This window comes from Synchiropus splendidus, chromosome 5 (genome assembly GCF_027744825.2).
Source record: "Synchiropus splendidus isolate RoL2022-P1 chromosome 5, RoL_Sspl_1.0, whole genome shotgun sequence".
In the NCBI taxonomy this organism is placed as follows: domain Eukaryota; kingdom Metazoa; phylum Chordata; class Actinopteri; order Syngnathiformes; family Callionymidae; genus Synchiropus; species Synchiropus splendidus.
In genome coordinates this window covers 8,139,698-8,166,275 of record NC_071338.1, presented here as the reverse complement: position 1 = coordinate 8,166,275, position 26,578 = coordinate 8,139,698, and the positions used below count along the sequence as shown (strand labels likewise).

General features: G+C 41.5%; 1 protein-coding gene across 1 annotated transcript in view; it reads left to right on the top strand.

Moving 5' to 3' along the window:
• The first annotated feature begins 782 nt into the window (after nucleotides 1-782).
• The window catches only part of fto (FTO alpha-ketoglutarate dependent dioxygenase), a 101,792-nt gene continuing 75,996 nt past the window's right edge, over nucleotides 783-26,578 (top strand). The window contains exon 1 of the mRNA XM_053865132.1: nucleotides 783-833. Within this exon, the coding sequence (XP_053721107.1) occupies nucleotides 792-833 (42 nt within the window). The 5' untranslated portion in view covers nucleotides 783-791. The remainder of the gene's footprint in view (nucleotides 834-26,578) is intronic.

The window sequence follows — 26,578 nt, the reverse complement described above, 5'->3', positions numbered from 1 at the left end:
AAATATGTATTTATAGCTTGAATAATGCAGCTATTATTACTGTCGTTATAATCCAAAATATGTCCACACAACACATTAACCCATGAACTTTGTATAATAGATATTATGTACTACTTGAATTAAAAAAACAAAAAATCAGCTTCATACTTTTGTTTTTATTTTGTAAAAATGAAAAAAAAGGGAAGCAATAGCAGAGAAAACATAATTCGTGTTAATAAATCACATCAACACACACACTAACAACACTAAAAACTCCAAAAAAGACAAACACCATGCATCACGCATCATGCATGCAACAGTGTTCGCTCTCATCTCAGTATATGCATTTGGACCGCTGATTATAAATGTTCATATTTAAAACGCCTTTTTGAAACATATTATTCAGATGAATAATTATTTATAAAATATATTTTAAACGCCCCAAATTTAACACCGATCTGATCTCAGGGATGTAACAGGTGGAGGATCACTGTTTTGTGATAGTTGCGCTGAAGCGGCGCTGCCTGACATCTGGAACTCAGCAACGTCACTTCCGCTTTGACCTCGCGGCCATCATGGAATATGTAGTTTAATAACCTAAACGTTTGGATTCTTGCGGCATCCGCGTCGTTGGATTGAAGGTTTCTCTACTTATTTTGAAGTGGTTGTTATTTGATAATAACGCCATTTGCGTTTTTACGTTCTAAGGCGCTTTGTCTTCTACTGTGGGTTTGATCTTGGTCCGCCGCGGACTACAATACCCACAACCACAGGGTCGGAATGCGACTCGGTGTAAACACAAGTCCAGGAAGATGAAAAGATCGGGTGACAGTGAGAGGGAGAAGAGAAGAAAGGTATTGATAGCGTTTTTCTCCGATGGCTCTGGCATATTTCTCGGCCCTGTGCCTGAGTGAATGTCTTTGGCTCCTGGTGTTGTGCTGCTGGATGCATTTTGACGTCTGCAAAGTGGCTAATATCAGCGCATACCTCACATTGTCTTCTTTGCTCTTTTGTGTGTCCATTTCCCAACATTCTGCCCCAAACAAGCGCATCATCGCGTGTACCGTTAGGTGCGTTCCCATCTGATAAGATGCTGAGAAGCGAGTCAGTTCTTGTGGCGACATTAACCAATAAACACATGCATCGATTTGCAACGCTTTCTTTTCAGTTTTTTCCCCCCCTTTTTCCCCGCAAACACATAGTTAGCACATGTTGCTGCCACTTCAAGGATGCTCAGATGGTGTCTCAAACCACTGGTTTGAAGTCAGGCTGCTGCAGTGATGTGATGAAGTGTCAAAGGCCTTTTTACTTATGAGGTTAACTGCTGATTTATGGACTGGCTTCTGCCTAAAAGTGCATCGGTTCAGTTCCACTTTTTGTTTGTTTGTGGACCTTGAGCTTCATCGAATCAATGTTCTACAATGTAGTCGACAGTTGGTTTTGGTTGATATGCACCTCATGTTATCAGTGTTTATAAGGTAATCTGTGTGGACATTCCACTCTTGTTGTGTGTGTCTGTAATTTAAATAAAATGCTACGCGCATGACTCATTTACTTTGTGCATGGTTTGTTTATTCATACGCACAATGTTGTTTTGTTGAGAATCAGCTTGTGATATGCGTGTCGTGCTTCATCGCATGGGTTCAGTGTTATGGAAGTGAGTCATTTGGTTGGGGTCATGCTTTTGTGGGCCCTGCTTTTATTGGGAACAAAGACTTTGCATGACTTTTTATGTATGTGTTTTTCGTTAGCAAAGTTAGATTCCACCTTGAGGCTCTCTGTGTGTAGGCACGTTTCAGGATTTCCGCCCTTCCAATGACTCCGCATTGTTCCTAGTTGTGAGGGTTTGTGTGAGTGGAAGAAAGCAAGGAAGAACATAAATGAATGGGATTCATATTGTTTCACAGTTTTTTTGTTCATCTTAAACTAATTGTAACATAGTTGTGTGAAACTGAAAGCAGCTGTTAAGTTATATTTCTTTTTGCATTTGTACTGTATTCTTTTTTCTTTAAAGTATGTGTAATCTGTAGCAGGAAATATGATTCAGTCCGCATAAAAACTCAGTAAGTCAGGAGATGAGATGAAATGCATGTGTTGGCATGAATAACACATCTTTATTTGATGGTTGAACTGTATAAAGAAAAACTCTTCTTGTAAGCATGTACTATAATTATTATTCACTGGAAAATTACAGAGAGGTATTGTAGAACATGGGAACTAAAGTTTAAACTGTCACTGTCCCTGAGTTTAGGGCCACCCCGCAAACTCTGACACATGGAGCTTCTTTTTCTTTCTGCATTTACACTGCTTCCATGTTAATATAGAGTGTAATGCATCTCACCGGCAGGGAGTCAGTCGAGGTAAAGCAAAGTGGATCTGGTATGGCTTTGAATCACACATCCTCACAATCACATTGACAATGGAGCCGGCCTTGCTTCATGCTTGACACCACCGACACAAGCAAACGCAAGATAAGGGTTTAAAATTGCAGCCGTAGACATTCGAAATTGACGGTGTATTACATTGCAATGACGATTTAAATTTAAATTTAAAAACAAACAAAAGTAGTCATGAAATTCTGCCAATATACATGGTATACTAGTTTTACTATTTTAAAAAATGTATTACAAATGCCACTAATGGGATAATATATTTTATTTATACTTATTTATACTCGGATGTGCTATATTACTTAAGCTGTAGTTGTGGTGTAATTTTTTTTTTTATCATGTTGCACATCTGCACTTATAAATTGTTCACTTGATTTAAAAACAAAATGTAAAATATAAAAAGACTAATCCGTGTGAAGTCCCATAAAAATGGTATGTGTAATTTTGTTTTCATTTCACTTAAAACTTACCATGTTTTCAATTTGACTGCAAATGCAATGGCTTCAATGCTGTTCCCTGAGTATGTAAAAGCTGGCAAAACACAATTTACTAAGTAAAGTCAAACTGCTCGAATTGTTCAGTCGCATCACGTATGGAATCACTGTCCATCTAACTAAATGTAGCTCATCCACGTCATGGTGAGGTGCCAGTGTCTTTGTGTATATTAAGTCGATTATTAGATCCCAATAACTTGAAAGAAGCAGCTACCTTTAAGTCCATTTATCTGGTTTATATTTCACCTCAGCATAACTTTGATGGAACTCTTGACTGTAAGGAAGGAAACGACTTTGCAACGCCCAGGGCATCCTGATTTTTTTTTTTTTTCTTTGCCTTAAGTCATCTGTGTATCTTTCTGTCTGTTGACTGTTCCATCTGTTTCTCCTCTTATCTCCTGACTTGGATGCTGTCTGCTGTGGCACATGTGTTTGGATCATGTTAGACAGCAGTGAAACTATGTAGGACGTGGTTCCTCCTGTTTATGAAAGCAGCCATGGCGGCCAGATGAGCGGCTCAGAGAGAGAACTCATTCCAGCTGGCCCTCAGGCACTCAGGCAGCACGGCACAGACCTAATGGCTTAGCTGCCTCTCTCTGTAGATAAATAAAAAAAGAAGAGCACGAGCAAACGTGGATCCAACATAAGTACATGCTTCCCGAGCTGCCCAGATTCTGGCCTGTTTTTGTCAGAATTGTGATTTGACAATGATACAGTTAAGACGGTGACTTGGATGATGCTGCAGGGAATCTCGCTGTGTATTATTGGAGTTTGGGATCAGAAAAGCTGATGAGAGATAAATGCTGACACACTTTTTAAAATGTGCTGTGCTTGACTGTTTCATGAACTGAACAAAAACCTCTCTACTGTCATTCTCCAGAATCAGAGATTCGACTAGCGTAGTGATATTTATTGATATTCCAAATAATACTGAAGTGTCCCGTGTTTAAACAGATAAAAACCCATCACACCATCCACACGCCGTATTCAACATTCACAATGTTATATTGTTCTTGTCAGCACAGGATGGTTTCTGCTCATGTTTTGGCAAGTGCGCGCACAACGCTGACCTCGTCCTTTAACTCTAATGCTGTCTTTGATGCATGCTCACCATTTGGAGAGCGATGACAAGTATAAAGTGCTGTGTCGAAACAGGAAGTGTGTGTGTGTGAGCAGCAGGCTAAGTAATGATCGCACAGGGTCACCAGATGTTGTGAGGTCCTGGGCTCAGCCCAGCTCATTGCTTAGATCAGCCTCATTGGTTTGTTCTGGTAGTGGCACATTGTGCAAGCTGTTTAGGGATTTTAATTTCCGAACACTCATTAAAATGGTTTGTGTTTCCCTTGGCCATTCGGTTAAATTAACAACTAGCAAGGTAAAAGCTGATTATGTGGCCACACATCCAGACATGGTTAATCGATTCTTGCCCACAAAATGTTAGCTTGTGAATTAGTGTAAGGGAAACGATTTATGGCGACTAATGCTGTCGTCCTGTCATGTCAGACCTGGTGTTTAAGCAAGGGGAGGGGGGGGTGTCACATTCTGCTCATTCAGCACTTTTGCACTCGGCCCACCATCTTTTCTCTCCCTCTTAACCCAAGCTCAACGCTGCACGCTCTATTAATGGGCCAATAATGGAGAAATAGTGTTGGATGGTGGCATAAAGCATGGGCGCAGAAACCTGAGGCTGACTATCCCATAAGCTCCAGCAGCGCTGGATTTACACCTTGGCCTCGTGTGGAACGGCCAAAAAAAGGAACACACACAACGGGGGGGCTCTTACAGCTTCATCAAACCCCCACCGACAGGACTTTGGGAAAGCCAGACCTCCAAAAAATACGGCTGTGGCAGATAATGATACCATTACACTAATGGAGCTGGCAAATGAAGGAGAACCCTGATGCCCTACTTTATTACCGGAGGGGGTCATTTCCTCGCTGCATTCCTAATGGCCTAAGCACACAGTATTGATCAGGCTATCATGCTGCTAATCCTCTACAGAATTACTTATCGCTGGTGAGGTGTCGATCCACCACATCCCCTGCCCTGGCCTCGCCGCCGGGTGGCCACTGGGAGGCCGACAGGGGACCCACTGGCCCATTTATCCACTCATGATTTAGGGCCGAGCAGGGATGGCGTCTGGGAGGTCTTGAAGAGAGGGCCGGTCAGTTTGCTGTCGGAAAAAAAAAAAAGACGGCAGGCAAATGAACCCAACAGCTTTCATTTAATTAAGGAGCAGGCAATGATTTGGTTCCTCCCACTTTATGGCTCCATTGGCTGCTGTTGAGCGAGGGAAGCTGTGACGATGGTTGTTGTTCCCTGTAATTGTGCTGTAAATAAGAGTCAGCCGCTCTTGTGCTGTTAGAAGCTGGATTTACAGCGGCTCACTTTCGGCTATGAGGAGCGGGGCAAAATATAGTGGTTTATTTAGTCCGTATATTGCCATCTAATGAAGATATTGTCTTTTTAAAATATGCTATTTTTAATGATAGTAAAAGAAAAACACAAGTGGGGAAAATCTCCAACATTGTTTTTTTTTTTTCCTGTGTAATTACTCGTCTGGTTTAAGTACTGTAGTAATTTTGCGGTGTTCATGAGCTGGTTTTTGCTCTATATGTAGTGCATGAAGAGCATAAATGTCCTTGAGATGATAATGTTTCGGGGACATGGTGGAGAGCCGAGGCTCACCTTCTGATCTGCGCAATGTATAATGATGGTAAAACTGTTTTGGTCTTTGGCATTTGCACCACAGTACCAGATAGGGATGACAGAATGGTTGTGGTTGACCTCTCTGCTGAAATGAAATGAAAATGCCAAAATAATAATGGCTTCTGCGTTGTCATATTTCATCAAGTCTTTAGACCAGGGGTCTCAAACTGGTCCTGAAAGGGCCACTGTGGTTGAAGGTTTTTGTTCCAACTTATCAAGAGGGCTAATCACAATTATGTATTAATGTTTGGACCTATTTATCGACATGCTAGCTGTTAGCTCGAGAGTGTGTGGCGTCACAGACCAAACACGGAACGCTCTTTCATCTTTCTACCATGGTGTTGAAGGCGTTTGCTCATTCTTAAGACACGTTATCTTCGCAAACAAAATGAATCCACGCTTAAGAACACTACAACCCACTGCCGCTCAAATTCCTCCGTGACTGTGACCGAGTCTGCCAGCAGGAGAGGTGGTGACGCGGAGCCATGGGCGCGCAGCGACGGCAGCCAGTTGGAGAATTAAAGGAACAGAAATGAACGTATCTTAATGATACCAGAGAATGTGATAATTTCTCACTCCTTCTCAATGACAACCAGTTCTTGATGCCCATCCTGCGGCCCGCGTGTGTTTACACCAACAGCAACATGACGCATCGACGCACAGATTTTGACGTGTACGAAATTTTGTCGTCGACGTCGATGACATCAACTAATCGTTGCAGCCCTATTTAACCAATATCCACATATTTGGTTAACCTATATGCACGTGCAGGGTTGGAACAAAAGCCCGCACCCACTGCAGCTCTTCTGTGGATCAGCTTGACACCAGTGCTTTCAAGCTCAAGGTGATTCTGGTCACCAGTCCAACAGGCAGATGTCTGCCAGGTATTTTTGTTGCTAACATTAGCTCGGCTGAAAATTGCGGCCATTGATACATCGGGAGAAGCACCTAATCGTCTTTGAATGGTCACATTCAGGCTGAATTTGATATCGAATGAATAGGTAATTGCATATTGGGTCACATTACGAAACCATTTGCTTCATCATCGGCTCATGACAATATACGATGGTTAAAACCTTCCTGTCGTTCTTAACATTCTGGTTACAGAAATGTTTATGATGCCGTAATAAGGGAGTCATTTGCTGGAGAATTAGCTGTAAGTATTATATGAACATGACAGGGAGTAGATACGTCAGGCCCCAACATTATTGCAAATGAAAAGAAGGGTCAGGCCACTGGCTCTGGGCTGCACCAGGGCGTGCGTCCTGTCACATTCTTGCCCTCTTTACAGGGCCCCTGTGTGCATTAGCGTCCTTGAGCTATTGGAAGTGTGGCATACTAGCATCAGCAGTCACCTTTGGCCTTGGCTAATCAAAGAGTTTACCTTAAGGGGGGGCATTCAGCCCTGTTCGTTCACGCCACTCCAGCAGCCTAGAAGATGTATTTATACATTTCCATTTGGACCAGCCTGTCATTGCTGGGAAACATTGTTATCGATCCAGATATTAAGTCATTTCTTTCCCCGTGACCCATCAATAATGCGTCATGCTCGACCATACACGGGTTGACCTCAGTCCCGGCTTCTATTTTTCGTTCCCATTGGAGTTCAATGATGTACTATTCGGAAAAGCAAAATCAATGAATGAATATGAAGTTTTTGGTGTGTAATATGGTTCAGGCCTGAGGCCCGGGGTCTTTCATTGATCTGCCATGTCGACATTGGAAGGGGCTGATTAGTCTGCCACTCTGGGTTTTTCTCCAGCGTCCACATCCTCACTTGTCTTGATCCTTTTATGCTTTTATGCTCAAGTAAACATTTCATCGACAAAATCAGCAGCAGTTTGCGTTTTGTTTTAAATGGTCTAACACATTAGCAGTGTCAACACCACATATTTTTAATATCAGTGAGTGAAAATGTGTGTGATGTGGCCAGTGTTGATGACAAGAAAAACACCAGTTTTCAATCATGACACGCAAATCTCATCATCTGCAGCCGTGTGCACCTGGTTTGTCCCATCAAATGTCCTGGTGGGATGCGCAAACTTCAGTTTCGTGAGGACTGACTGCTCCTGTCAGTCATTATGATGTTTTGTCTGGGATTTCTCCATTGAAAAACACACAGAAAACCACCATATACATGTCCACTTCCATGAGTTTTCTGCTTGCTGTGGTGTTTTCACATGATCAACCTCAGAATTCTGAAGACATAGCAGTTTTTATTTTGCTTTGTGCATCAGGATCGTTGACATGTCGAGGAAGATTGTTTTTTGGTGGCTGCTTTAGCTTTTGACACACTCAGTGTATTGGTTTATCGCCAATCGGATGGATTCATTCAGTCACTTTTATATTCCAGGTTGTGGCATTTTAATTGTTGCAGCAAAGATGTTCCTTTTCTGTGAAAAATGGGTTTAAATTGAGGTGATTTGAGTAGTACGGAAGATTCTGTACCAGGATGCCTTCCTTTTTTAGGACCATGTGGATGGAGAAAAAGTTAAGTTAAGATTAAATTATTTTGGGGAGCTAATGATTGAAGGTGCAAGACACCTTGATTCCACATTTCCATGGGACTAGAAGCATAAGGCACATGATGTTATCTTTCAGATGTTTTTCCACTTGTGGGCTCAATCGACCTGAGAAATGATGATAAATGTGCACAACGCTATCAGCTCTCTCCTTGGTTTCAGTTAGACATTTTTACAGCAGCCTGCGTTGAATGGATGATTTTAAAGGTTCACGGTGTCCACATTTGGTTTGCATCTGGAAGGGTATCAACTTTAACAGCTTCGTCTGCATTGTCTCTTGGTCTGTGAGATGTCCAGGGTGTGTAATTGGTTTGTGATCGGAGCAGAATGGGAAAAACAGATTGTGCATACCAGGGCTGAACGCTTTTAGGAATAAAGTGAATTGCGATGTGTGTGGAGGATAGTGTGATTTCGATTTCATTCAAATCGAGCGTCAGTGCAACATTCACATTGTGCCGTAACATTTTTGAAAATGACATTTCGTCATGTATTTCAACAGTACATATCATTGGATGCACATTACGTACAACCAAAGAACTAAAGCTACAAGGAAACTACACAAACATTTCCTAAAATCCAATAACAAGTAAATGTGCGACGGAGTCACCAACCTTTGGTGCAGAGTGGAGCCACTGACCACTCCCAAGTGACCAGCGCTGTTTTTCATGAAGATTAACACTTTGGGCGCCAAAATTGCAACGAGCAGTATTGCAGCATTTAAACAAGCCTAGCTACAAATTTGAAGCCTGATGTAGTTTCTACTTTACACAAGCAGATTACACCTCTGACTTCAAGATGAGCAACAATTATGGGTGTGTTTCTAACACAGTTTTGGAGTACAATGCCCTGCCAATAGCATAAGAGATGGAGAAGGATGTCTTGAAATAAAAAAAAAAAATAAATAAATAAATAAAATACATATACATATATAAGAAAAAAAAAAAATTATATATATATGTATATATATATATATATATATATATATATATATATATATATATATATATATATATATATATATATATATATATATATATGTAAAGGTTATTTAATACTCTACGGCTGCCACTGGGTGTTTTCATAAAATTAAAAAAAAAAGGCCTTATTCCATCATCCCTAATAGTTTTAACAAAACAAAACAAAACAAAACAAAATTATGTAGTTTTTGACAACAATATTTAAAGGAATGACAACAATAATAATAATAATAATAATAGTAATAATACCAATCCGGTGATCAAGGATTGGTATTATTTAAATCAATGACAAGGTAAACCTGATTTAAATTCTGTAGTCAGTCCAGTCACACATCTCATGATCTAAATAAAGTGTTGTACATATAATGTATTATACTAATACAACCATATATTGCTTGTTAAGATACAGATACTGCTAGTCACCTGTTTTTGTTAGAGGAAGAGGTTTTAAAAAAATCATTTTTAGTGTCAAATATTTTCTTTATTCACCATAACACTTAAAAAATAAGCACATATGAATGATTTGCTATAATGCTGTGGTAATGACACAGTCGTCAAGAAGTAAAAGCTAATAGCTCATAGAATTTGATTCTGAATACAGTAGGTATACTGACTCTAATTTAAATTATTATTAGTTATAGTAAACTAGTTTAACTGCAGTGATAATAACACGCATGCTGTTCTATGAAGTTTCAAATTAGCACATATTTTATGTACTTACTGTAGACAGACATTTTAGGTGGAGGTTATTAGTTCGGTGCAGAACTAGGCAAACAAGAGGTGACACAGTGATGCATCATCCAGTCATAAGGCTGTCCAGTTCCATCTCCCTTCTCAAACTGATGGGTCATATACGTTTCAGCAGGTTGTGCGATAATAAACAGGTTTCTGCCAGGGCACTTAAATCCACACTGACAGTGTCAGATACGACATAATTATTGGTGGTATATTTGTTGTCAAGTTAATTAGCGAGGTTTGTTTTCAGATGTTGCCATAGGACTGTTGGTATATCACATATACTTTGCTCATTTTGAAGCTTGATGGATGGATCTTCTTCACGAGTCGGTCGTCCAATTGACCACCTGCGTGGATTTCTCCCACGGACGCAGATACTCATTGTCTCTCATTGTCTCAACAGCTCCTGACAGCTCACGTATCTGACAGCCCCCGCCGAGCGCCTCATCATACTGTTGAGCCATTAGCCACGGATGTCAGGGTACATTCGCAAACAAGGCCACCATGTGGCTCACGCTAACAGTGCGGCCAAATCAGCCGTCAGATTCGATGAGATTACCGTGAATTGGACCTGCTCAAGCCGGGTTCATCTGTCAAGCGTGTGTCCCATCACAAGAGAGACAAGGAATAATCAGTTCAATCAATAGATGGTGGTGGCTCTTTGGATGCTGCTGAATAAACATGGGACTGACCCTCTCACCTCAAACACCCTGGCAACAGCCTCCTGGGGGTTCATTAGACACGCAAGGCTATCTTTGTCCATATCTGTGTTTTTGTGTCAATGCCTGTGTGCATCTTAACAAACTCACTAACCATGTCAGATAGGGGAAGTTTTAGTCAAAGGTTTATTACAAGGTTCTTAATATGTTTTTTCAATGACTTTATTTTCATAAAGTTTGGCCGAATGACAATACATACAGTTTCAATAATCTATCTTGATTTTTTCTAAATTCAATGACAAGGTAAACCTGATTTAAATTCTGTAGTCAGTCCAGTCACACATCTCATGTATGTGTTGCCAGGCAGCCGCGTGGTACTGAATCTAGTAATGCTATAGTGTAAGCAAGCTGTTTCCTCACGTGTTCAAGTGTCAACTAGAAATCCAGGAGGTGATGAGTCTCTGACAGAAGGTGTACTCCATTCATTGGGGTTGGTCAATGTTTTCCTGCTCCATCTTGCCACCACCTTCACAAAACAAAAGTGTTTTTTCCCAGTGTTGGTGGCATTTTTCGTTCTTCATCCTTCCTGGAAAGCCTCTGGTGGCTACAGAGTAGAAGAAACATTTGCTGAATTCTGCAGCTCCGGGCCTCAACTTCTTTCAGAAGACCTCTGTGCATTTGCGCCTTTTTGTCAGGTGTCCGACTGTCAGCTGTTGAGGTGAATGACTTGTGCTTTGTTGGAGTCCACGCTTTCATTCTCCAATGCATGGTGATTAGAGATCTCCTTTTCTGCAAGGGTCTGTCACATGCTTCTTGTTCTTACAACTGTTGAGTAGTCACTGGTGTTCTCCATCTGTGGTTGAAACAGTCTGAACAGTTCATATGCAGTGGTGATAAAACTTCAGATGGTGACACGTTACAGAGTTTAACCTGGAATCTAGAGTATACACAGATGCCTCGCAAAGATTTAGACTTGAGGACCAAAACCTTCCCGCCATATAAACTGCAGATGGGCCAAAAATTGGGCTACCAAAAAGTCCTTCAGTACTGAAACAACAAGGGCAAAAAGTGATTGTTGTTATTATGCAAGTCACAAGAGTGGATCATATGCGGGTAACCTGCTCTGCTGATATATCTGTCGCAGACCTTATTCTTTAACTGCAGCAATAAAACGTCTTCTGAGTCAGTCTGAGCTAAGAGACTGACCACGGAGTGAAATAATGAAAGGAAGACTCAGTCTGTCAGCACACTGAGATCTATTCAAGTAATCCACACTTCATTGTGACTACTTATTCCGTGCTGCAATAGAAATACCATATAAGTAATTTGGATGTCAGAATAAAACAGTATATTTGTGTCCTCTGTTTGCACCCTCGCTGTCACATATGCCTACAGTTCATATATGTGCCATGGCAGTCACTCATGACAGGGTAAAGTTTGACCTCTTGAATTTCATTTCATTTTATAAAGTCCATTGTTGAAATGCCAGTGCTAAAGAAATATTTTCATAATTTTGTCACCAGTGTATTATGTGAAGCTGAATCCTGATCCATGTGTTTGCAATGCCTTGATGAGTGTTAAGCTGTGAATGTAGTGGTCCGGATAATAGTTCTTTCAGAGTTTCAGTTTTTGGCCTTGGTTACCTCATTTTTGTTTTTCAGTTTTGGCCAACACTTTTCATTGTGGTGCATCCCAACTACAAAGCATTATATCCCTGCACCAGGCGTCTCTATTTACATCTTCATGCATGTCAATATTCTAAAGATAATGGTTCATCTGAACCTTTTCAGACATATATTGTTTAACTGAACTTAATTTACCAGACTACACTTACTTACTAGATGATGGTTTATTGACTTTTACAGGCCTTTTCAATTTCAAACAGTATTACTCACGCACAGTTTACAATTTCTATGGTCTATTATTAAAGAAAAGAAAATCTCTGCCAGCAACCAAGACTAAAACATGCACTGTTAATTTATCAGTTTACTTTCTTAGGAATGACTCACCTTTGCACGAAAGGAAAACACCTGGTTCTACCTTGTTGGCCAACATCTGGTTTTAATGCAAAGTCCAAAACTGTTCTTTGAGGAAAGCTGCTGGAGTCCAGGTTCACGAGGCCTTGTAACGACGAGCTGCTAATTTGAACATTATAAGCCTTTTGCCATAAACATGAACAATGAAAGTGTGTAAAAATACCTGGCTTATTGCTTTTAAATGGCTGAACATAAATAGGAAGTGAGTCAGGATGGAGCTATGCCATTGGCACAGCTAGCGGGTGAGAATAGTCTGCTTCTTCTGTAGAACAATCATGAAAAACGTCTGTGGATTTTATTCATTCACTTATTTTTTACTTTATATTATGTCTGTTTTTTTAAAGTATGCTCACTCTAATCTATAGTAGTAAATTAAACATGCAGTTTGGTAAATTTGAGTGTGAATGATCAGTTATCTAAATACAGTTCTGACAAATCATCAATTACAGTATATTGTTTGGAAAAGCATAATAGTAAGTCATTTCACCAACATGTCAATAATGTATAGAACACTATTCTAAAATATTAATTCCTGTGTTTCATCATAACTAACAGAGTGGTCCTTTCCTAGGTCACAGTTCACCTTGCCAGATACAGGTCTTTTTTGGCTTAATATTTCAGCAAATTGCTGGATTTCATGTTAGTTATTTTTATTGTGTTTGTTCATAAAAGAATAAGCATTATTGAAGATGTAGGTGTAAGCAGTCGTTCACGCCTGAATGTGAGGTGATAAGTGCGTGCAGGTGGACCTCAAACGCAAACACAAGTTGTTTTTTTTTCAGTTATTTGGATAATGTGAACAGTGAGACATATTCCTGATTTGCGGATTTTCACTTTCTGTTGAGGGCCTGTAATATAGACCAGTGGTTACAGAGTCATATGATATAGGTCGATATAGTCTATGCTTAGCATTTCCCATTCTAGCTGCTTTTGATCGTACAAATGTGAAATTACTGACTGAGCTGGGAAGGAGGTGCGTTGGATGCACCGATTCACAGATTTTTTTCACTTCCACTCGGATCCCAATGACTGAATTTGGGTAAAAGCTGATACCAAGATTACTCAGACCGGTGCCCCTATTTGTGAGTTGAATGAAAGCGAAAGGCTCAAACTGCCTGATTTAATATCACACATTCAAGTGAGTTTTCAAAACTGCATGAGCCGTACTTCAGACCAAAACAATCTTTGATGACTGGTGACCTTTACAACAATGCTGAAATCTCTTAAAGACTTATTTCTTCGCATCTGAAATATCTAACCTCTGACTGTGCAGTGGTGATAAGCCATGTGATGCTACTGTAAGTCAGGAGTTTTCATCGTACAAATGATGAATTACAATATTAATGAATACAATATGAATGTAGTATTATTTGTTTTGGGTTTAAACTGACATGTAATACATGCTATGACTTGCACATGCAAAATATTTTAAGCAGTTTATGAATGTATTAATGACAAATGCTTTTTCCCCCCAAATTGTGTGTAACTGTGTAATTTTATAGCCTAGTTCTGGAACAAACTTTGAGATCTAACTTCTGACAAAATATTGCTTTTTAAAGGGTGTGGAGCCTTTTGTTTTGCTCGTTCCAGCATTTACTCGGCATCAAGTGTCTCAGAAGTGTCTGCTCACTTCAGGTAGTCTGTTCATGTCTCAGTGGTTCTTGCTCTGAGCCCTCTCGTGTTTTTTCTTCATCAGCCTAACTTTTCCTTGCATATGCGAAGAAGCCAATGACAGCTTGACTGGCATGCTGTCAGCGCCGCGATGCCTTTTCCAATGGTGGAGCATCAGCCCTCTTCCATCGTGCTCGTATGTGTGTTGAGATGTGCGTGCGAAAAAAGAGGGGGTATTGTCAGGACGTGACCGGCACACTTTGCATGTTCTTCTGGAGACAGGTGCTCCTGGGCGAGCACTGGTGCATGACAGTTGCCTTTCATCGCTGTCTTCTCTACACTTAACCCCTGACCAGCCCTCCCTCCATCCTCTACCTCCTCTCCTCACTTCTTTCTTCCCTCCCTCTTGCCTACACGTCTGACCTCTTCTCATGGCACTTCCCTTGGCCATCCAGAGTGATGGACCACTACTAAAGTTGGTGGGCGGGTGGCGCGTTGTACGTATCGGTGTGATGCCCTGGGCTTGTCACATGCCCAGCGGAAATCCAAAACTGTGTTGCCCATACACACACGGGAGTACACACACTTTAACTTTTTGTTCAACAGTCCGTAATTCCATCCACCAGCGCTGTCAAGCACTTGATCAAACGTGCATAAAAGAAAAGCACACCCTTGGCTGAATCCCGTCTTCCTGCTTCCTTTCGTAATGTAGGCAGATTTTTCCTCCTCCGCCTGCTTCTTTGGCTCTGTTTATTCAGATGAGCTTGACTGGGGGGCAGCGGGTCACATCCACTCGCCGGGCTAAAATGGTCCTGAATTGAGGGCTGTCTCCAGTGAGATGGAGAGAGAAAAAAAAAACACAAGGAGGGGTTAGAAAGGGCTCGTGAGTGGTCATGTCTGGGCTGTTTTCAGTGTGTGTGTATGTGCGTGTTCCCTGGCATCCGGGGTTAGGGAGTGTGGTGAAGGTTCAGTTGTCAACCCTTGTGTCATGCTTGCCCTGGCCCTGTTATGTAGAGGGCATCCACTGTCATTTGTTGCTGGACTGTTTGAAGACAACTGAGTCACAGAAGCATAAAAAATCAGCCTGCACTCTGTGAGCTCCCAGGTGCCTTTGGGGTTCTTCTCACATTTATTTAAAAGTACAAACGCTCAGACCAGCTCTCACACTTCGATCCTTGGATGTGTCCTTACTACTTGTCAAAGCTCAGATCAAAACTGGGCAATGATTTTCTATCTGGGAGCTGCAACTTGGAAACAGCATTCAGAGGAGAAGAGACATTTTTATTTACTCGGAAAAATACTTTCATTTTGTGTTATACTTTTTGTCAATTGCCAAAAAAACAATTGTCTAAGAACCAGATAAACAATCATAGTCACTTTACTGTTCAACAATAGTATACTTGAATATGACTGGCAAAAACAATTGCATTTTGTAATTGAGTTCTATGCAGAGAGAAAAAAAGAAGAAGAAAACATTCATGAGTTAAGCGTGAGTCAAAGCTGTCTGTTCTTGACAAGGGGTCTCTAAAGTTCTAGTCAAACGAAAGGGTCGGCACTGGAGCAAAGTAGCATTGTGACGATTTGTCTTGTAGTTCAATGTCATTTGTTATGCATAATAAATATTGAACTTAAATAACAATATTTAATGTAACCTGTGCAGCTTCATTTTGTGTAATAGCCCTTTACCATCTCATTGAAGAAGCTTGCACTTTTTAGAGTGAGAACATCAGAACTTTTGAAATTACTGAATGATTTTATTTGGCTCATAGGAGGTGATGAGGAGAGTGCAGACTGGGTGGAACGGGTGCACTGCCAGGGGTGATGTGTGACAGAAGAGTGGTAGCTAAAGTGAAATGGAAGTGTGATGTGCGTCACCGTGGCGGGTCTCGCTCCACTTCTAGTTTTACAAAGCACTGTACTGCAGCCCGTGAAAAGGCATGAGAATAGGATGTTATTCGCATTTTACTGAGACTCAGCTGTGCATCTCCCCTGATGAGATTGCGCTTAGATCAGTTGATTTCTGACCCAGATAAATAATAGATCATGTCCTTCATTCAAGAAAACACTGAATAAGTTTCCATCCGATGACATCAGTAGTTAGAGAGACTCTGATTTTATCTGATGATCAGCGCTAACCCCTGCTAACCCCAGGGTTATTATGGTGCTGCTACTCCCTTCCATTATGGTGCTTCAACTGTCACATGTGGCCCCGAAACCAGTCTGCAGTACCAGTATGTGGATATTATATAGCAGCATTTAGATAATGATTGCCCAGGCTAAATTTGTGGCAGTGATGTGATGTTTGTTTAGAGAACATGTGCTGAAAAAAAACATTTAAAATCAGAGGGTCAGCTCATACATGGAGAGGAAGAATAATTGAGCTGGAGAAGATGAAGACGACCAATAAGGTTCATAATGCTGGGTTGACCAAGTTGAACTGTTCTGTTTGAATGCAGTATATGAATCCAAGTTATATTTTTATGGCAATAAACCATATACCCAAACCTTCCTTTTTTCATGAAAACAAAAGTAGTCTGCATTTCGAGATGGATCAATGTCCTTCAGTCTTTTTTTATATGTTAAGTAGCAGGATTGTGACCGTGCATGAACTGCTGTGGGATTGTACACACCACCCCATGTAGCCGTTCTCTGAAGTTTTTATTTTCATGCCGTACTCAGTGAAGGTGTGTGCGTGTGAATCATCTGGAGATGCGCTGCCTCCAATATAGCATAACAGCACTGGCTAAGACTTTTTGAAATTGTCGTCAACGACACCAAGAGCTTAATCCAGCGCTACATATCAGCAAGTGGACCCCTTCTTCACTGTCATTGTCACATATAGGGGGCATTGTCACATATGAGATGGACTCATGTAAATGTGCTGACAGGCTAGTGTCTCGGTTGACTGACAGCACAGAGGGATTGGGCTAATCTGAGTGACTGATTCGAGGAGCGCAGCAGCTCTGCTGTCCCCATAACTCATGAGAAATAGACAGCTTCTGCGGAGTTATCTGTGTTTGTAAGTCCTTCTGCTTCGCTGGGATGACAATAGGGATTAGTGCCAAGGTTCTTTAAACTGTTTTTTTTCTATTTTATTTTTGGGGAAGGAGGTGGGGGGCACTCTTATCGGTGCCTTGGCAGGATGCTGCCGCAGCCCGTTTTTCTTGACTGTCAATTAAAGAGGGGATCATTAACTTCAAGGGTATAAATGTTCTAACACTGGTATTACGTTGGGAAGCTAAGTCGCTGACAGATGTTCCAACTTTAATTCTCCACTTGTTTTTTTGTCCTTTAATTAATTTATGTATCACTAGTCGGGTTTTAAATATTCTTTCCTCCTGTCTGCTCTTTGTTCGCCTGTAATCGCGGTTACCATGGTATTCACAAAGACGATTGGGCCTTGTCACTCGCCTGTGTTTCTGAGGAGGTTCAATTGGCTAATACATTCAATATCGCCAAAGGTAAACTGTATCTAAATGTTCCCGCTCCGTTTGAGAGCTGCGGAAAGAATCATGTTTGCTGTACTTCTCGAGGTTTTCAACATGAGAAGTTGAAGCAGCGCTTGATAAAACAGAATGCGCACAGCGAGTATCTCTTTATTTCTGTGGTTTATTGAGGCTAAACAAAAAGTGAACTACTTTTTTTCCCCTTTGTTTGAAAAGTAAGCGGGTAAGAAATCCTCACAGTGGATGCATATACATCGTGACAAGACAGAGTAAGCTGCATTGTGTACGGAGCAGTGTACTGAAAGAAAGAAAACAAGGAGGGGAGAGACAGAATGCGGAGCGGCAGAAAGATAGACGACAGAGACCACTAATGGGCAGACTCTCTTCATCCACCAGCGGCACCACCACGTTCTCTGGTGACAGCTCCCTTCCTTTGTTCTCCCCTCGGCCCAGTCTCTGCAGAGGATTCATGACAAGTTTTTGCGGGTTGATCAAATGCAGCGGTGACACCTGATTAGTACATTGCTCGTGTTTACAGTCGTGCACGGCGAGAACCCCCCGTTCTCAGACAACAAGGGAGACTTCACCTTGACTAATTAAATTTGCACCTGCAATGCCAGTTGTGACAGCCACTGCAGTGCTGCATTTATTTGTGTCACTCCACAGTAACTTCCTGTGACGCTCATAGAGGCTGAGTTTGCACAAGTGCCTATGCTTATTCCCAGCGTGGGTCTCTCCCACCACTGTCTTTGCTGTGTTTGCTATGATGTCACTGGTTGGCAACTGGCTATGTGTTGCCTTTCATGGAAGAAGGGGGATGCAATTGATTGCGAAGGGCTGTCATTGAAAAACATTTTGAATGTTGCTGAAAGGAATATATATATATATATATATATATATATATATATATATATATATATATATATATATATATATATATGTCATCAATAATGTTGACCACAAAAATGTGTCGACATCAAACCTGTGCATCAACACGTCGTGTTATTGTTTTTGTAAACACACACGGCCTGCAGGATGGGCATCGAGTTGTTATTCAGAAGCAGTGAGAAATTGTCAGAATCTCGGTAAACATTAAGATATGTTAATTTCTGTTTCTGTTATTGGTTCCTGACTGAGGTCCGACTCGCTGCCGTTGATGCGCGCCCCAGGCTCCGCGAGTCGCGACGGATTGTGCAGTGTTCAAAAGTGTGGCTTCATGTGTTTGCAATTATAACGTATTTTTAAGATGACCAAATCCCCTCAATGTCATGGTATAATGATAAAAGAGTGGTCAGTGTTTGATCTGTGACACTGGACACCCTCCAGCTAACAGCTGGGATTGACGGTTTGGACAGAGCTAACTGTTGTTGTGGTATATCAGTTTGTTCTTAATGATGTCACACACGTCACATCTGAGCTACTACAGTGATTTTTTTTTTCCATTGATGTAGGGAAGTGTGCGTCGTATCCTGTACCGATAATAAAACTAGAACTAAAGAGGGAGCTACACTAAATGCATTGTTTTGGATTATTATTCAAAAGACCTTTGAGCGTGTCCATCAGATATAGTTATATGAGATACATATATGTACATTGATGGTTTTAAGGACCAATAAAGAGCTCCTTTTTAAAGAACTGGCGCTTTCTGTCGACTGTTTCATGGTTCATGCTTCACAGCATGTCCCTGGATTATGTGCCATTATTTTAATACACTTGTTTAAAAATGCACGGTGTACCACAGTGGAATATCACAGCGACTTTTGCTTAAATAGAAGTTCAAAAGAGGTGTAAACAAAGGTAATTGCGATTAGTTGACAAATTGAAAAAAACAAATTAGTCGATGACGAAGTTCATTCATCATTGAAATAGATAACAAGGCTCTGAGGAACACAGGCATGTACATCCATGGAATCAAAATGTATCCCAGTAGCGTACCATGCCTTCAGCTGAGAGCTTAACATGATCAACATGAACATTTGTCGAAATTAATTTGTACATTGGCAGTTGCTGGTTCTTATTCTTAGCTTTTTAATATACAGTCATTCATATTCATGCACCTACCTGTTGAAGGTTTTTGTGTACCTATCTAAATCAGGGCTTGGTGCTCAAAAGGCCATCTCTAAAGCGAGGAGGACATCAGTCACCCAGGCGCTGGAGTCTGGCCCCCATAATTTGTGGCTCTGCCCCTTCTTTCCCTCTTCATTTCTCTCTCTCCATCTCCCCCATCATGCCTCCCCAGCCTCAAATTGACCAGGCTCGACTGCTGGTCATGCTGTATTACATGGGTTGGATGAAGTAATTATTTCTAGGCCACTGACTACAAGCAAGATTAATAGTTTTTGAAACGGCCATAATGGAGGGCTGACCTGCCGTGACATAAGCATTATTTCAAACTCACCTCCACTCTCATCCCTCGCACCTCTGGCCACTGGCAGAGTGTGATTTATACTGGGGCTAATGAGGAGAGGGGACCCAGGACCCTGTGGACACTGGCCTTCCAGTACACTGTTATAGATCTGTGTCTTGATCGAAACAGATGAGCTAGGTTCCTTGAGGGAGGATGACAGATCATTGGCTGTTGGATTGGCCGAGTCAAACACTGGCTTTTACGTTGCATAGACAGCAGGGAAGTCACAAAATGCCTTTCTTTTATGGGGTACGGCTTTTACCATTGGAGTTGAACAAAAATAAACCTTATCTTAATTGCAATTGTGAGGCACATTTGTTTCAACAACTTGATCTATCCAGTAATAAACAGAGAATATATTCAGCTTTTTTGGACTTATACTCAAAAAAAAGAGGCTGCACTCATCACTCCATGTTGTCTTGTCACTTGTGCTGCTCACAGTGTGAAAAAAGTAAACATGACATTCTTAACATGCTAACATGTGGCTGCAAGCTGACACTCATAACAAGTTTGAATTTTCACTTTTGAGGGTGCATCGATACCCAAAGTCCATTGCGTGACATTTGTTTTATTTCTCGTTTCGTACTCTGCGTTAACACAAGTGTGGTCCTGAAACCTTTTCAAATCTCTGCTATCAGGAGACCGGCTCTTCCTTCAACATTTGCTCTTGCTCCACCTGTATATTCCTGGACAAACACATGCAGGTCTGGGTACTTTATCTAATTTGATAAATGTGCACTCCAGTATATGCGCGACAACAATGACCACTGGCCAACAAACAATACTTCATCTTTTTCTGCTTAACCGTGACCAAGTCTTTGTAATTCCTGACTTCACGATTGTTGGAGTTGTGCTTGAGTCACTTTTTTGTCCACATCTGAAGCCTAATCCAGACGATAGAAACCTTGGGTGTTGACACTAGGTGGCACTTGGACATCATGTTATCATATCTCTTCTGTCCACCTCTGCTGCCCTCCCTCCTTCCGTGCCTTCACCACTTCCTCCCTCCCCTCCGTGCAAGCTACACCTCAGATGTCAGGGTGTTTTATTTTTATTGGATGAGGGCAGTGTGTAATGCATTCACCTCCATTGCTGCCAGCTGTTAAATGCCCCAGAACATGGTCTGGCCAGGCTCCGCCCCGTTAACCTCACTGATGGGCTGTAATAATTAGCAGAAGTGAACAGTAACTGTGCGGCCCAGTAAACCTTTGGGACAGCTTGTGAATCCCGGACACATACATGACAGAGTAGCCGCCCGGTCCGGCCACTTCCCTCCTTGACCGGCGTGCGCAAGTGTGTCGTTTGAGTTTCAATATTAACCCTACTCTTAATCACATGCATGCAGTGTGTCACTAGCAATTACATTTTCAAATGGCTGGGTTTGTAAACCTCCAGCGTGTTAATCTGTCACCATTCGAGCTACTGGCAAGAGTGAAAAGAGGATTAAGCTATTCAATTCCTAGTAGAATATTTCCCTTTGTTCACAATGAGTGAAGGAAAAATAAATAAAGAATAGACGTTCAGAAAGACAACTGCTGCCTGGTGGACTTCAGCTTTCAACGCCGCTGCGATTGAGAAAAGGAAAGCTTGAGGAAACAATGTAAACAGCCTCACAAGTCCTGAGATTCATTTCATATTAATCTGAGTGTGGATCATAATATCAGGTTATTTGGGTCATAGGTACATGGAACAGAGTTGGACTTGACCTAAATATTGGGTGTAGATTTATCTTGAGCCTTGTGTTTTCTGATGGCTTAGAGGTGATTGTCGGCCACTGCTCTAATGTGTTAATAATACCGTATTAAAAAAGCATTGGACTTCATAAATAATTCAGGAGTTTGTCCTAGTTGTCCGCAGGAGAGACATGAGATATTGCAATAAAGGCTTTCGAGGGATTGACAGCTCCGGCACGTTCTCTGCTGAATTAGACAAGGCAAGATGATCTCTGTATTTGATTTGCTGTACGGTTTTCCGAGTTTTGCTTTCAGTTGGGTGTCTGATTTATATGATCATGATACGCAGTGTGTCTTAACAGACTTGAAGCGTTTGTCTGCCGACATTTGGAATCAGATCTGATGCTTCGTGTCAGGTTAGAATATTCCACGGGGTAATTGTCACAGTTGACAGCCAATACTTGAGTCTTAGCCTCACGTTTACCCTTGACTCTCCACCTCTCGGGCTGGATCGCGCATCATCTTTATCCTAGATGAAGTACCCTACTCCGCAGTGTCGGAAGCTGATCTAATGTGGTGCCGAAAGGACACAGAGCTGGGACATCATAGTCATTTGAAGTGGATGCTTGTCACATGATTGGTTTGATCAGCCGGTGCTGCGGTACACAGAGCTGGGTCTTTGCACTGTCTAACAGTGGTACTGGATTAGAGACACAAGCCACTTCGACTGTGATCAGTCACTCACACATGGAGACACACGACAGGACTAAAATCCTCCTTGCACACTTCAACCACATCATGTTCAGGCTTCATCTTCAGACCCACTGTATGGAAATGAGGAACTTGGCTGTTGACAAAGACTGCATAGTTCAGCCCATCTTTGATGCTCTTATCCGCTTACATTGCTTCTATGAACGCCAAACCAAAGTATCAGTCATGGCGTCACGACTTTATGGTTTTTGAACCACCCCATGGCATCTCCTGACAGGACTCGAGTGGAACCACGAGTCTTTACTGAATTCAATAGATAGGACTACCCTAGCAAAAGTCTTGCCCTTATCTCCTCATATAAAACTCAAAGTTCACTCAGTTTCCATAAAGCCCACCATATGGATAACGCATACTTGCTACCTCCCGCCACCTGATATCGTTGTGATTTGTTCCACCTTAACAAACACCGTTGGACCAGTGAAGGCAGCTGAATTGCCCTTTGTCACAAATCACACTTTCCCAGACCAGGTGCGAGGACTGTACACACTCATCTGTTCATTCAGCCTATTGCACTGTGAGTGTTTGGTTGGTCTGTTTTGGCTCTGGGAAGAATCACGTCAGAGCGATGAGCAGGGGATTTTTTACGCTCCACCTGGTTATTGATCTCTTCCTCCCCATTGAGAGCACCATGCCCAGAAATCAGAGAGAGGGAGGAACAATGAGCGAAGGTGAGATGCAGAGAGAAAGTACAATCTCGGTGTTTTAGTCCTTTGGTCTTCAGACCCGTCCTTGGCGATGCCTTTGCGTACAGGTCAAGAGGACGTCTGTTGTCTATGCAGTTAGGCCTGCTTTTCCTCTACAGTCAGTCGTCCCTCCCCCATGGACCAAACTGCACTTTGCAAAGCCATATTGATTTTTTTTGGAGGGGCTGGAAAGTGTGGTTGGGTGGTAAGAGCAAATGAGGGAGGGGAGGGAAATGGGAGAAATCGAGGATGCTTTCTAAAGCACTGACTTCTCCTTGACTGCACCTCAAGATGTGACAACCTTGTTAGAACAACTCGGTGGCTCTCCGGGAGAACACTGCTAATCGCAGTCTTTCAATCAGAGCTAACCACTCTCTCTTCCGATCTCTTGCCTCCATTTTTCGCCCTTAGCCATTTTCTCACTCTTTCCCCTTTGCTGAACTGGACCTTTCCTGAATACCAAGGGACTGTGTCTGCATTAAAACTGGCCATTCCGCATGGAAAACAGCTGACCTCATGAAAGTGTGGTGTAATTTGAAGGTGAAAACTAAAACGCTCTTTTCGATCGACATGGTCTTAATGGAAACATTATGGCCTGGCCTGCAAACTAACAATTAAGGCAAAATTGCTAATGGCCTGGCATATCCGGGATGATAAAGGTTCACGGAAATGGCGTCATTGACAACAACACCTCTAGTTTGGAGCCTGTGCGGACTCCTATGCTGCGGGACCTTTGAACAACATTAAGTTATAGGGACAATTATCATCTGTTTAACCAATTGTTGGATGGGAACTGAAGTTTTAGATCATTTCCACATGAATAAAAAGGTTTAACTCATCCTCTAACCATCTTTTCCTGCTGTCCATCTCCATTTCTCCAACTCTGCCACCTGCTAAAGGTCACATGCTACATGGTATTTCCCCTTTGAGGTGCAGATAAGTGTGAAATGCATGTTGACATCTCTGACACAGGCAGAAGCACTTTAACTGAGCGACCATGTGCACAGCTCTTGTGCTTTTTAAATACTTCTTGATTGATCTGTATACTATATAAGTGCCAAAGAAAACGTTGTCTTTCACCTCATAGCAATTTTGTAGGTTTTCTATGCTTAAAGAGCTGTATCAAAGACGGTGTACTGTACGATATACTGTACACAATTTTAACAATAGAGATTGAATTCCACTGACACATCTATTCATGTAACTGATCAAGCATCAGTGACATTTTTTCCTACCTGTCTGTAGAATGCAGTGATTGAAAATGTATGTTTGTGCCACTCAATGTGAGTGAGAGAGATAATTCATAACTGATAGTCGTCCCCCCACAGCTCCTGTAATGTGCTCAGATCACTGTTATGAACGTGGCGTGGAAGAGCTACCCAGCGCCAGGCCTAAATGCCTGTCCTCTTGTCCATGTAGATGGATGAAAATGTTCCAGTATTAATGATCTTGTCCCCCATCGACCTGTCGGGAGGTGAAATTATCAATGCTGCCTTTGCATTCTGACAACAATTAATAGGCTCTCGGCCTGTTTCCATTTATCTCCGGTGGAAACCATGCCTGTAAATATATGCTTCACTTTCAGTTCATTAATTTGAAACGTAATGTAACTTGTACATCTATTCATAATTCATTATTTTGGATGCAGCCTACTTCCTATGCTGCTGCTTATAAGTTCTGAATGAATGGATTCACACTACTGTACATACCCACTCATAGCCTCTGCTCCCAAAGTATAGTCAACAACCATTCTAGCTTCCAATTGTATTGTATTTTGATAGTACTCGCTGCAGCAATGGTGCTATATGTTCAGTAGTGATGCATGTAATGCTATACTAAAAATAAACATGTTTTGCAGTTCACTCAGAACTTCAGGGGACAGGTCATCTTTTCCATTCAGTGAATCTCAGAACTCTCATTCATATTCACATGGCAGCCTCAGGTAGGCCAAAGTGTTAAACATTGCCAAGCACTCAGCACACAGGTCAACTCCGACACATTCCTGTCAGTCATTTATACCCGGTTGCCAAAGTTAGACCTCACGTTGCCACTAAACATGTTTGTTTACTGAAAATATCCAGAACTCCTTGAACAGCTTTTGTGTCATTTTCCTGAGTCCCATTATTATGTGAAAATAAAAAAAAAATGCGTTTTTAAGTTATAGATGAACTATAGAAAATCTTTTGAAGCCAATCTCAGGCAATTGTTAACTGAATTTATGTGCCCGTCTTGCCAGTCATGTTTAGAAAGAAATGTTCCATGGGTTTATTGTCCTTCCCAGTACATTGAGTCACTTCACAGGGCCTCGTGACATTCTACAACCTTGTGTCAAACAGGCTGGGACGGAAGCTTCTTTGATGCCCAGAGATATTCTGTCTGTTTCATTTCGACTTTTTACAGCCAGCATGTCAAAAGTGTTGCTTCACCATCACTGTGGCAAAAGCGGGCCATTTCTGAAATAGGTATCACACAAGCACGAATGGTTTAGCGTCCAAACACAGGGGAGCTTTACACAGTCATTGCTCATCATGTCAGCCTCGAACGGATGCCACGGTGCTATTTGCAGAAGCTCCCGAAGTCGGTGGTTCTCAACAGGCAACTGGACGAATGCTTTCGTGATAGAAGGTGAAGAATCTGTGGATTGGATTCATGCTGTCTGAACTTGAATTCTCAATGAGTTTATCCCTCCTGCTTTTACTGGTTCAGACTCAACATAGTTGCACTTTTTGTCACCATTAAAGACAGTTTTGTCAAGAAAGAACTATGTAATCATTATTGGTTTGGAATCATTACTAAAATTTCAAATATAAAAAACATAAAGTTTTTTATTCTTTCACAGAGCTTAGCCATTGATAACACTGCCGGTGGTTTAATTTGTCTCCTGGAGTGGATCGCTCTTTTCTTCAAGTACAATCAGCTCTGTCGAAAGTATTTGAGGTTTTTGATGAGTGAAACTTCTGATACTTCAAGTTTTGACCAGATGACGAAAGTAAAAGGGCAAACCAAAGGTTGATATTCCATGATACTATTTTTTTGGTGGTCTGTAGTATAATAATGTTTTAGCTACAAAACAAGATGAGTTTTTCTTTTTTTAGCCCCTGTACATGCTGTCAATAATTTTCAACAGTTTAACCAACACAAGCCGGTGGATATTCACTTGCCTCACAGCACATTCCAGTGGACACAGACATCACTCGGGCTGGAAGTGTTTTTATCCCTACTGTGGTGAAGTTATCTGGCTATTCTAAGCTACTGATGCTAGGACATTAATCCACTCTGAAAGGAGAGCTTTGAAGAAACTGTCCATTGATGTGTCACAGATGGCAATAAATGAAATTAATAAATATACGGTACACAATTTGATATCTCTTATAGGCCAGGATCAAAGCAAACCAATTGAGTTCTATTCTACCTAATATGTTTTTCTGTGATAAACAGTCCGGTCGAGAGGATAATCCCATCAAGGAAGAGAGAGATTAAAAAAAC